Source organism: Seriola dumerili, unplaced genomic scaffold, assembly GCF_002260705.1.
Source record: "Seriola dumerili isolate Sdu_G_001 unplaced genomic scaffold, Sdu_1.0 BDQW01000149.1, whole genome shotgun sequence".
NCBI classification, from domain to species: domain Eukaryota; kingdom Metazoa; phylum Chordata; class Actinopteri; order Carangiformes; family Carangidae; genus Seriola; species Seriola dumerili.
This window is the reverse complement of record NW_019174404.1, coordinates 13,379,348-13,392,341: the sequence shown is the minus strand read 5'-3', so window position 1 is coordinate 13,392,341 and position 12,994 is coordinate 13,379,348. Positions and strand designations below refer to the sequence as shown.

At 44.0% G+C, this 12,994-nt stretch overlaps 1 protein-coding gene across 1 annotated transcript in view; it reads right to left on the bottom strand.

Moving 5' to 3' along the window:
• LOC111225964 (latent-transforming growth factor beta-binding protein 2-like) overlaps positions 1 to 12,994 on the bottom strand; it is a 46,611-nt gene that overhangs the window by 21,251 nt on the left and 12,366 nt on the right. Inside the window, exons 6-16 of the mRNA XM_022751030.1 lie at positions 9,377 to 9,499; positions 9,126 to 9,290; positions 7,308 to 7,637; positions 6,450 to 6,469; positions 6,170 to 6,206; positions 5,611 to 5,685; positions 3,917 to 4,042; positions 3,524 to 3,661; positions 3,270 to 3,398; positions 2,933 to 3,052; positions 2,498 to 2,617 (exon numbers count right to left, since the gene is read on the bottom strand). Coding sequence (XP_022606751.1) covers positions 2,498 to 2,617; positions 2,933 to 3,052; positions 3,270 to 3,398; positions 3,524 to 3,661; positions 3,917 to 4,042; positions 5,611 to 5,685; positions 6,170 to 6,206; positions 6,450 to 6,469; positions 7,308 to 7,637; positions 9,126 to 9,290; positions 9,377 to 9,499 — 1,383 coding nt within the window. The remainder of the gene's footprint in view (positions 1 to 2,497; positions 2,618 to 2,932; positions 3,053 to 3,269; positions 3,399 to 3,523; positions 3,662 to 3,916; positions 4,043 to 5,610; positions 5,686 to 6,169; positions 6,207 to 6,449; positions 6,470 to 7,307; positions 7,638 to 9,125; positions 9,291 to 9,376; positions 9,500 to 12,994) is intronic.

Genomic DNA, 12,994 nt, shown 5'->3' with positions numbered 1-12,994 from the left:
GTTGCTCTGGGTAATCCACTGATGTCACTGTTAGCAGATTTCTGAGGAACTGTTTCTTTAGTAGAAAGTCATTCCAACGGAAACATAGCAAACAGCGAGCAGCGAAGAAAGAAATGTCACTGTTACATACAGTATAAGTCTACACAAACAAAGTTTACCTTCAGAGACCTGAAAAAAAGAACCTCTAAACATGGGAAAAGGACTACCTGTATGGCTCATTGGCACCACTGAAGGGAAGAAAAAAAATGTGTATTTTAATTTGGGTGAACCAACCTTTCAACATAAGATTAAGTGTAAGATGCAAGCTTGATGATCCCTGTGGCAAAAGTGAGCTTTTGCAGCAGGAGGCATTAAGATACAGAAAATAACAATTAAGACCTGTGTACAAACTAAGGGCTGTGTAAGCACATTACAGCAGTAAAGGGGAAACAATCACAGTGTAATTAGTGTGCAAAATGACTGCAAACAGCAGTCATTAAATTACATCAGTGCACAGACCCAAACCTCATTCATGAAGGCCTTTTACTATTTGCAGCAGTAGCTGTCTTTTCCACTTCATGAGTCAGAACAGTTGACCCAGGAATTATGTGGAAAACCTCATGCAGAAATAATGTTTTATAGTGGAATTTACCAAGTGTTAACAATGGCAAGTTTTTCAGGTCTCATGAAGGTGCAGAGAGACAAGGCAACTGAGGTCTGATTATGTGAGTATAAGAGACGGAGAGGGAGACAGTAAAAGAGGAAGGGGAAGGGGGAGAGGAAGGAAAAGTATTTGTCTACAACGGAGGTGGAGAGAGGACGTTACTGAGAGGTGATAGAGATTCTGAAACAGAGCTCACACAGTGAAAACACAGCGAGAGAGTCACAGACTGGGTTTTGTTTGCCTAGCCGCGGGCACTGCCAGACGTCTGTCAGTGTGGCCCGATGCTTTGTTTCTGCAATCATCCGGCATCTCTCAGGCCTCCGCGATAAGCCTTGACAAGGGAATGGAGCTGTTTTCTCTATCACACCAGCAATTAGGCTTATCCACGATTCGGCCAATTGGGCCCAAACTACTGAGCTACCGTCAATTGACTGAGGCAAATACTGGAAACCCAGCACTCATGTTGCCTGTTTTATGTGACTCCCACAGCGCCAGACGTATACTGCGGTGCTGTGAGTGCTGCCTGTGTGGATGTTCAGAGTAAAAATATTTACCTCCAGTGTTATCCCTCATTTACCAGGTTCCTCTAAGTTACTATTTATACCCCACAGATGTACAGGGAACGAATAATACTAGTGGACTGACAAACACAAAGTAGCTGAAGTGGTGTTTTCTTTGGAGGCAAGGAAATCATGAGACTTTAAACGAGGGCATCAGTGAGAAATCGATTATAAAGAACTCCAAAGTACTATTAAAGCTGATTTCCTTGTTTTTCATCCCCATTTGGTCGTTTAGGTTTTCACATTTCTGGAACCCTTATTCCAGGAGTTTAGGTTTCCAAACAAATTAGAGGGGTGCACAGTCTTAAAGAGGGGATGTGGTAAGTAACACCAGTCAGGCTGTTATGTAACTTTCAGGCTGGAAGCTGCTAGCGCGTTAGCTTCAAAAACACACATCAAATGCAGTTTTTCCACCATTTGTGTATTCAAAGCTAATAATCTGCAGTAAGAGTTTTACAGCAGACCACAGCAACACTATGGATGACTGGGAGAATTTGTTTGCGTATCGAGACCTCTTCACTGTGGGGAATTGACCGTCTGACCTCCTCATACATCTCCTGTGACTGCTCAGTCCTCTCACCTAGCTCAGCAGTGGTAATAAAGCCGTGCTGGCCTCCACCGGGCCCAAGAGTACAGTGGCCGGAGCTCTCCAACAATAATACGCTGTTTGTTCAAGGCTGTGGCCAAGAGAAAATATTTGGACTCTCCCAAATTGAAGTATTATAAACAATCTTTTTACGGGGGCCAGTGATATCGAAAGATCAGCAATAACACGGTGAATGTGTTTAAACAATATTGGGGATATGCAGAGGCTGCTGGGTGGAGAAGCTGATATATCATACGTGGAAACACTGAATGGAGAGAGAGGGTGGGGAGCTGTTGCTACGCCCACAATCACTGTGGTTTCAGGCTGTCATGTGGGCTCAGTAGTGGTCCACGCTGGACTTAGAACATCCAATATGAACTCTTGAAGCATAAAATAAAATCTATTCTATAAAAATCAACAGTCTGAGTCCCTTTGAGCAAAAAGCTCAGCTCATTGAAACTAATTCAGCTCGCGCTATTAGGTGAACTGTGCTGCATCCCAGGCTGTCAACAGGTCTTTAATGGCACGGCTCGTTGCCATGACGCCACGGTTATTTTTGGTGATGCCAACCGGGAGCAGCAGTTTCATTTACGTAAATGTTACCTAAGACAGGAAGCTTTTACAGCGTAAGAGGGAAAACCCCGAGGAGCGTGCGTATTGGTGGTGGTGGTGGTGCTGCTGCTATGATGGGGTGTGGGGTTGCCTTACCCAAACATCTTTCACTGACAGGCCTGAAGCCCGGGCCGCAGGCCTGGCACTGGAAGGAGCCGAGAGTGTTGACGCAGACGCCGTCAGGACAGGAGCTGGGATCCCTGCACTCGTCCACATCTGCTCAGGGAGGAGGTGGGACACCAAAATAATCATTTGAATTAGTTGTTACTGAAACAATGTGCACATGCATGGAAGAAAGGGTGTAAGGTCAAAAATGCTAATATATACAAGCACACAATCGCTCTGTCACGAACTGAGCATAGCTCTCTCATAGTTTTATTCCTGGCTTCGATTAGAGGAAAATACATGTGTTTTGTTACTGGGCTACACATTAACTCATGGCAGCAAACAAATAGGTCTGGCTAGGATTGTGTGTGTTATAAGAGCTTGACTGTGTGCGTAGGTGCTTGTGCGTGCGTGTATGCATGTCACCTTCGCACAGGCCTCTCCAAGACTTGGCGTAGCCACTGTTGCATTCACAGGTGTAAGATCCTTCTGTGTTGACACATTTGCCATTCTGGCACTTGTTGGGCATGCTGCACTCATTAATGTCTGCCAGTTTGAATGAGAACCAAGGAGAACGGAAAAGAAAGTGACTATTGTGTTCCACAGCATTAATTAGGGCAGGATGCTTTTTAAATGAACAGCGCTGACAGACAAATACTTGTGGGGCTCTAACAGAGAATTAGAAAGCCAACAGCAGCTTGTGGTGACTTTCATCCCCTGGAAACATTACATCTCTTACCGTTTTCCTCGGATTGTGTCTCACCTTGACAGAACTTCCTGTTCTGGGTGATCACTTGGCTGTAGCCGCTGTGACACTGACAGGTGTAGGAGCCATAGCTGTTTACACAGCGGCCCTTCCCTTCACATGGGTCCTCGTCACACTCATTCACATCTGCCATGGGGGACAGAGAAAGAAGGTAAAGACAGAGAAGGAGAGTAGAAAAGGTCGAATGCGACATCATATTGCAGTTCCATTTCACCAGCAGCAGCAAGACTGTGCACTTTCCAGGCCCTCACTTTGGAGCTCCTCTACTATACAGGCATTCCTCAGTGATGGGCCTGAGCCCAGCCGGGTGGAGCAGAGGCTCGGGCCAAGGCCTTCAATGTGAGGTAAGGGATCACAGCACTGTGGCAGCTCTTTGGACGGCCTGTACGCTGTTGTCAGGCATCACGGAACAGGTCAACATAAACAAACGGATCCCTTTCATTTTGGCTCGCTTAATTTCTCAAGGCTTCTGTGCCGTGTAATGTTTGGTGTTGAAGACTTGCTTGCACTGTGATGATGATAGACAGAGCCGATGGGGCCTGTGGTGTCAGCATGTGTGTGTCTGTGTGCCCCTCCTTCTCTCTGAGCGTCCCACCGTTACCCCTGTCTTATTCCATCTCCCTCTCTCTCCCATCGTTGCTTACCAATGCAGTTGGTCTGCAGCGCACTGAGCTTGAATCCTGGTTCACACTGGCAGGTGTAGCCCGTCTGCACAGGAATACATTTCCCATGACCACATATGGTGGGGGTGGTGGCACATTTGTCAACACCTATAACAAAAGCCACAGAGATGTGCACAGTTATTACTCAGAATGCAGACGAGGATTTTTGTGACCTAAGGTTACACAACATTACAGACACTGTAAAAAATAAAAAGCACATTCCAAGAACACATGTTGTTCTCCATTGGAAGCCATCTTGCTGTTTTATAGGTGGGGTTTTGGATGAGAGGACAGGTTTTACAGCACCGTAGTGTTCTAACAGGTGGTATGGAGCGTTTACAAAGGGGTCGTCGAGAAACAGGTCATGCACAGTAGAGCCTGACATTAGTGTTGTTCTTGTCTTTTTCCATCCGAATGGACTGTGGTAAAACAAAGACACTCAACTGGGACCCTGAGGAGGGAAAATCTAACTACAGAATGTCTTTTTTCTGTAGGATTATTATAAATTCTCCTCACCTCCTTAACCTTCCAATTGTGCTTCACCTCCCTCTCTCTGTCACACGCACACATTTTCACTCTGTCTTTCCCTTCTTCCCGCATTTGTCATAAATCTGGCCCCTGTCCACTCAGGATAGCTTCCCCTTCCAAGAGGCACACTCTTTCTTGGTTTTTCGCCCTCTCACCCTCTGTGCAGTGCCGCATCTTCAAGCCAACTTGGCTTGGAGAAAAGGGGTCAAATAAAAGCATAATGCAAGCTCTCCACAGCTTTACTCTGGGTCAGCCTGCAAAAATGCCTCATGAGAAATGCCGCTGTTTGCCAGCAGTTGACAGAGAACATAAAAAATGAAGAATTCAGTTTCATGCTGTTCTTGCGCATGGTTGTCCTACAGCCCCATACCCACCTGGTGATTTTAGATTTGCATCCAGTGTAATAACCTGATTTACATCAGTTATTTCCATTTATTTCATTCTGCTGCCCATATTTTACTCTGTTCTGACAGTGTTTTCGTCATTTTGGGATTGGGTTATTGCTGGCAAAGTGTGTTTTTTTTCAGGAAGCAAGATAGCTAGCTTAGCTTAACTGTTGCTATCTTTGGAGACTGCAGACGAGACGAGCTTCAGCAGTCGTCGCTGCTGCAGACTGAGATAGGCCTGGAGAGAATAAGTGCCGTGTTTGTCCTTGTTGTTGACTGCTTTCTCTTTTAGACCTCTAATCCTTTCTCTGAACACAGAGTTTCTTTTTATCTGGAGCATCAGAAACTTTTCTTGGATGCTTCTGAGGTATTTCTGCCATTGGCTCTGCCATTACTCCATTGCTACAATTTCTCCCCTCCTCAGCTCTGGCAAACCAATCATTGCTGCTCGACGTAAAATGCATCACTACTGATGCAGAAATGTTGCCACAGACACCAGATTTAAAACTGGTATACAGCGAAATACAGAGATTTACCTGCTGTTGATAGGCTTAATCAGCATTGTGTGGACTCATTTGGCAATGGCTTGAATGTCACAAATGTTAATTTATATGTAAAAGTCCTGCACCCCAGCTTTAATGAACAAACTAATAGCACTGAAAGTGTTTTCTGTTTCTCTATTTTATTTTCAAATCAGGGTTTTTCTGTATTTTGATATGTGTCACTTTCTGCATTCAGTTAACACCAGGTCACATGTTTTACCTGTGACTGAGTCTGTTGGGGTCGTTTCCTTCGAATCTGGCATGAGGTCGATGATGGAGGAGTCTGGAGAAGTCTCTGTGAAGAGGGATTGAGGGAGTGTGAATACAAAGAACCAATAACGTTGTCTCACAAAGTAAATTATCACGCTCCACAACCATTGCGATACACTGCTTGTTTTCCCAACCACTACTGCCTTAGCTGTCACTCACTGGGCAGCTGTATAAAAATGATCTACTCTTTTCTCCGAGCTAAAAACAGTACAATGACCAAAATAAATCAAGCAGACTTAATGAATGAAGGGGACCTTCAGACTTTAATGTCAATGTTTTCACTGGCGTGAAGGCAGAGCAGACAAGGACTAAGACCGCCACCGCTGTGCAGGAGCGAGCAATTTATAGAAAACACATCACGTCTGTGCCTGGCTGAAACTACTATTGGCTTTTAAGCTTAGAGATAATAAATAAAACCACAAGAGGCCTTAAACAGCAGTGTTGAGGCACTTGTGAAGGGTGAACATGTGTTATTTGATCTGTGCAAGTAAAGCCAAGAAAAAAAATACCTGGATATTTCAGTGGTGAGTCAGTCACAACAGCTGGCTGAAAAACAAGCAAATATCACTTGTCAAAAAAGGATTTTGCTTATATTTTTCATTGCAGTGTTCATATTCATACAGTATCTCTGCTTTTGTCATCATATTTAGTGCTAATTAGGAGTGTTTATCTACCAAAATATGGTCTGAATAAGTTATATAATCAAAACAAACTCTCCAGCTGAGATAGCTAAAGTATATCGTCTTAAGACAAACATTTCAAAAGCCAAGACAGGGAGGGAGAACTTACCGGGCTCAGAATTTCCATATCTGCCACCAGACAGAGAGAAGAGGAAAAGTTTATCAGTAGCAAAAGTTGACATTCTGTTCATATTAACAAGTACCGTTACTGACTACAAACAACATACACAAAAAAACCTGTGTTCTCTTTAAGCACTTGACTTGCAACTTTGGAGGTGTTTCATTCAAATAAAACAAAGCTTACGGTACATTTATCCTCTAAGCCTGACAGAGAAAGTTGTAGTTGCAGTGCAGACTACTGGCCGAGGAAAAATGCAAAGAGAGACAAGGAAACAGATATCTCTGATAATGAAGACAAAAATCCCTAAATATTTACAGAATTGTCTCCTGACATAAATCAAAATGTCGTAGCTGTGCCAGTAAAGTATCTCGCAAGCATTAAATCAGGAAGATACATTTGCAGAAAAGCCTGAGGATTTGGATGTATGGCCAACGTGGATTACTTGTGTGCATTGCTGTGATGCTCACAGGGGGTTTCCGTTTGATGGATGGCGAACATGAGTACTCCTCCGAATATGTTCGGTGTTGGATCGAGCATTTATTTGTGGAGCTCAAAACATCCTGTTGATGTTTGGATTCTTAAAAAAGAAGCTAATCCATTTACATCCTGCAGAAAAATATTCATATTGTGTAATCCCTCAGCTGCCCTGCATTGTTTATGTCATGGGTTGTGGTAAAAATATTCAAGTGGTTAAGTGAATACCATGTTTGGATAACTCTGAAGCCTAAGTGCATAATATGTACAGAACCTTCAGCAGCAACAACTTTTCTACCATTCAGAGTAAACATTTATCAACCTAAAAGACAACTTGGCAGAGGTTTCATGTACCAAACCTTTTATTCTCACCTTCCGGCTGTGTAGGTGTCTCTCTGTCTTGGTGAGAGGGATGGAGAGGCTGCTGTGGAGTCAGAGGGTACTGGGGTGCTTCTGGTGTCTCAGGGTACTCAGGGTATTGGGGCACTTGCGGTGTCTGTGGGTAGATTGGGAAATGTGGCCTGCTGGGCAACAGCAGTGAAGGCTGGGAGGATGGAGGCTGAGGATAAGTGGGACTCTGCTCCTCCCATGATACTCCTGTGCTCTGTAGATCATCTTCTTCCAGCTGTCTAAGAGAAATCTGCACATCTGAGCGCGAGTAGGTATATCCGTGACCAGCTGGGCAGATCTCCTTGAAATGGTCTGGAGGGAAGGAAACACATCAGCGAACAATGAGCCATAGAAAACATCTCCTTTGTATCGTGCTCGCCGACTCCTAAAGCTAACGTCAAACGCTGCCAGAGTGTAATTGTGGCTCATATTTCTGTCTGATGTTCACAGCAATACCATAAGCCATCCGTGTAATACTGTTATGTTGAGCATGCTGTGCTTTACTGTGTGCTGTGAATGAGAGGGGTCGGGTTTCGTCTATTGCTGCAGAACTAGCGACCTGGCAAGCCAGTGACAGCTGTCACAGAGGGCTACCAGGGAGGGGATTTGGAGAGATTGGGGGATCTCCGCAAACAAACAGACACAAGCACTCCAGTGGGGGAAGTAGAAGATCATGTAATACTGACTGACCTTTGAACTATTCGGTGTAGAGGCGTGTGAGTGAGAGGCTAATGGAGGATTGGCTGGTTACTTAAAAGGAGGGAGACTGCACCTCTTTGTGTCCGAGCCCAACAAACCTCAGCGATGGTGAATCCATTACAAGTGAGAAGCACCGTGTCCCCTACCTGACCTGAAACCAGCAACTCTACGCCAAAAGAGTCTGGAATAGAGATACGAGTAATGACAGATATGTGGTCGCTGTAAATGCTTGTGTAAATGCAGGAAATGTGGATACGATAAGCTACTGAATGATGAATTTAAAGTGGAGGGAAATAGGGCTCTATATGATCAGGAGCCACATCAGAGAATTAAATGTGGAATGAAAGTCAGTGAGCTCCTGTTACCTTCAAGTCACAAGAAACGGGCCTGGCTGCTTGGTTCAGAGCGTGGCTCTAACAGCTTGTCAGGCCATACAAAAGCCAGCGTCCGAAATAATCAGAGGCTGTGTGTCTGTGTACTGTGTCAGTGCTGGCTGAGCAGCACCATGGAGGTCTGTGTCTCTGATATCTGATCTATGACAATCCCCATGAATCACTGGCCAGTACAGACACTCCATAAAACCAGCCTGTTTCTCTCCGAGACTTTGAAGATTAGATCGGTATGAAAAAAAAGTGAGATGACAACTACTTCCCATGTTTCACTTGGCCAAGCTATTTATTTCTGCTGTGAAGTTTTGCCGGTCTATTAGTGGGGTTTCTCTCTGGAGGTTGGAGTGATAACACAAGACTGACTCCCACTATTATGTAGCCTCCAAAATATGAAAACTGTTATGTTTTTGGTCCTTTTCCACTCCAAACACATTTGGTTATTTTGAACCGCTTTACATGCCTAGTAGACAGCAAAATGGTGCCTAAGTGGTAAATATTCTTTGCCTGTGCTTTCACTATCATTGCTCACTCTTGCATAAGATTACATGTGACATTTTATATCTGGAAAAGCATTTAACCCAGTGAATAGTTCTTCAGAAAGTACAGTAAAAACCAGATATGGACGGTTAAGTTTGCAGATGGATGGACGAGCGAAGCCGTGAGGAGAATTCGGACACATGCAGGAGCAGCACAGGGTAACTTTTGACTGTACCTGATCCTGGCAGAGGGCAGCGGTCACACCCAGAGCCCCAGCCCTTGCCCACTCGGCTGCAGCAGCAGATCTGCTTGGTAATGTGTTGAGCAAGCGGCAGAGAGCATGTGCCCGCTGACACCGACCGGTAGCACAGCGCCCTCAGGTCAGACACAGCTTTGTCCGCTGAGGAGAGAGTCGATACCATCATGTAAACCAATGAAATACATAAGAAAGCCTTATGATAATCTGTCGTTATGAGCAACACTTACAGACACAGTGACTCCTGGCGGCGTCTAACATGTAGCCGGGTTTACACGTGCACCTGTAGCTTCCCCTGGTGTTGAGACATTCAGCATTCTTACAGATCCCAGGCAACAGGCACTCATTGATGTCTGTGAAATATGCAGTATGACAGTCATCCAGGATCTAGTATATTCTGATTATGGAAATATCATGAAGTCATGTTTTTTTCCCCTGGCAAAACTTTATTGAACTCCCAATGAACCTTTCAACCAACATGGTACAAGTATCAATACCAGATTTAGTGTTCTGCATTTCACATTAAGTACACAGAGCCTTCGTGCTTACGTGATGTAAGGCTTTAGAAAACATTTACACCTTGAAAGGTGACAAATTAGATGGCAATACATCATGCAGTCAAAACCACCAGCTGCTGGGAGGTGATGAAATACTGAAACTTTAAGGTTACGCAGTTATATGAAAGCAAGGAGGAGTGATGACATGGGGGAAATATGTAAAATAAATTTGACCACAATAAAACAGAATGCACTCAAAATCATGTTTCCGTCTGACTGCAAGATATTAGAAGCTCTCAGGGCTGTGGTAACCTTGACTTTGAAATCTGGGCAGTCAAGCAGACATAGAGGAAATCGCAGAATGTTTTCGATTATCATCTTCTTCAGCATCTTTCCATTACAGCGTCCCATAAGGTCACAGCATCCTTAGCTTACGTCAATGAGTGTAAGTTAAAGATGTTTTTTTCCCCCTCTCTGACCCGAACCATGTGCCGGAGTGATACGGTGGTTGGTGGAGTTTTGCTTATTGCTCCAACAGCTCCTGAGCCACTAAGCCAAACGGAGGCAAGCTCGCCAGTTCATGTGCCAGCCAGGAGCATAGGGGGACATATTTCAGGCGCTTAGTCATGCGATCACACTGGGACCAGGCAAAGTTTGTTGTTCTACCGTGTTAAAAAAAAAAAGAGTACATCATTAGGTCTTTTCCCATTGCTTTGACGACTGGAACTAGACAGGCTGCCACCACAGATTTTCCCAATTCTAATTAATCTGCTCTTGTTTTGTTGTTTTGCTTCCTGCTGGAAAAAGTGAGCTTATAAGGGATTGAGGCTGATAAATTCTGTGGACTGAAGCAAATCCAGGGAATGCCTCAATGTCCCTTTTGTTGTGCGGTTGTTTCTTCTTTTCTATCTGCGTTTCCCTTTGTTTTTCCATTTCTCTTTGCACTTTCCTATCTCTCCTCGGAGGGACTGGTTCTAAAGCTAAAGCTGGCCTTATGACAACAAAGCCTCCAGCCTCTATGTTATGGCAGTGTAAACAAGCCTGCGTCTCTGTTAGCAAAAGCCACTTGTTTGGATGAGTAAGGATGAGGCACACGCTGTTAAGACGATGAAGCAGACCACAGATGTCGTTCCTGTCTCTGCTGATGTTCACACTCTTAAAGACTGGAACAACAATATTGCGTGGTTTAGTTTAAGCAGCATGCTATCTGGTCAGAGTTCAGGTCAGCGTTGGGCTCAGCCTTCATCACATGGGGTCTTTAATCCATGGTTCGGTTGAGTCCCAGATTAGTGCTATTGTTACAGTCTGCTGGTGGGTTGATTGGGATTGAAGCTGACTTCCATGACAACCTGTCACGACCAGCACTAATCTCAACATGTATTTTGAATTTATGCTCGGTTGCTCTCATTGACAAATAGTCCTAGTGGTAAAAACTCACAAGTGTCCATCAACACCTTTTATCACGATTGTTTCTTGAATATTTAATGACAAATATTAAATACTGCAATACTCTGGCTTAAGTGTCAACCAGTCTGCTGCGACCTTACTTGACCTTGTCCGCTCTTAACCTCTGGAAAAACCAAGATTCACATAAACACCTGCAGAATTATTTATAGAGACTGTAAAGGAAATTGGCAACATTACTCTCTTTATTATGTATTGGCTGTTATGGCCAAAGGGAGCACCTTATGACTACTTTGGAAGTCTCAAATCAGACATAACTTATGGGGCCAAAATTCATCCATTTAGAGACTGTGAATAGTGAATGCACATTCTCAAAATACAGCCAAAGCAGCCATTACTGGGAACTAGATTTTTACAGGCAAATTTCTCCCTTATAAACCTGATATATCTGGATCTAACCCTGTTGACCCAGGCAACATTCAATATGATAACTGTCAAATGTCAGTGTTTTAAAATTGTTTGTAACCTATTATTAAGTTCATATCAAAAGAGTTGCTCCTGGCACCAGTTTACCACCCACAACCAGAGACTGCACATCCAACTATGTGGGCCTTTCATTTAACAAATGTCCAATTCAGCTGACCTAGTTTCTGAGAAGCAGCTTCTGAAGATAAGGAACCATCTCTGAAGTCAGAGTGCGGCGCATGGCTCTGATGGGGAATCTTATCGTATCGCAGTGAGGACGTCACTGACCGCAAGGGTCAGCGTTCAAAGCCAGAGCAGTAAATCATGCCTATTACAGAGTATGAGACAAGCTCTTCACTGTTCCATTAAAGTACACTGCAAACAGCTCAGCGAAGGAGCCCCAGTTTGGCAAGATGGACACCATCCTGATCATAATAATGACAAAATCCAAGAAAAAGCAGGTTTTTGCCTCCTTGGCAGTTGCTGCAAGACCTTAAATTAGAAATAATTTTTTGGGAATGGCGCAGCGGCTGAATGGGACAGAGACTTAAAAGCGCCCCAGTAAATATTGTGGGTAACTGTCAGCTTTGCTTTTTTGGAAGTCAAGAAACGAGCAACTGAAAGGGAGGAACATCTTGAAACAATCATGAAAGAAAAGCATGAATAATAGAAAGATAAATTTCCACATTTGTTGGCTAGTTGACGCACGATTGGAAAATAAGTGTGTCCTTGTTCACAGGTCTTTGTTTTAATAAAATATGTTTCCCAGTTCAATCATTACCTGAAAACATTAATGGGCCAGTAATGATACGAAAACATGTTGAACTTGATGAACCAGTGGACGAGGACTGTTATTGATGCAGTCAAAGCTGTCCATTGGAGCATTATGTTGTTCCACTCCATAGGCTTCAGTAAGCTTTGCCTTTTGGATTATGACACCATTAATCAAGTCACTGACGGAGCTCAAGTCGACTGTCAGAGGAGCTGCATTTTGTTTTCCAAAGTGTCAGTATCATTTGCCCTGTTCGCAGATCAAGCAGTGCATTTTTTTCCTGTGTCTTTGAGCCGAGGTTTATTTGTTCATGTTGACTAATTCCGATGCTGTGTACTAACTCCAGCAACAAATATAAATGGTCCAAATCCTCTAGAGGAAGCTTGTCTACAGAGTTGACACTGTGGGTGGTTACTGCTTCTTGAACCACCGGTCATCTGATTAATGGCCACCTCTGGGATGGTGCGATGAAAGTGTATATTCAAGACTGACCTGAGTTTGTTTTCACATACAGATGGATGGGCGTGCTGGTGTTCATACAGCTTTTCTTCTGCTGGAACATTTAGGGAAGCAACAAGGTCTGCAACTAAAGCTCCCTCAAAAACACTCAGTGAGCCACATTTACCATAATCGCAGCCTACCGTACCATTCTCCACTTAGAACCCCCAAAGACCAATTAAAACAACAGCCCCAGGCGCTTATTGGCTGCT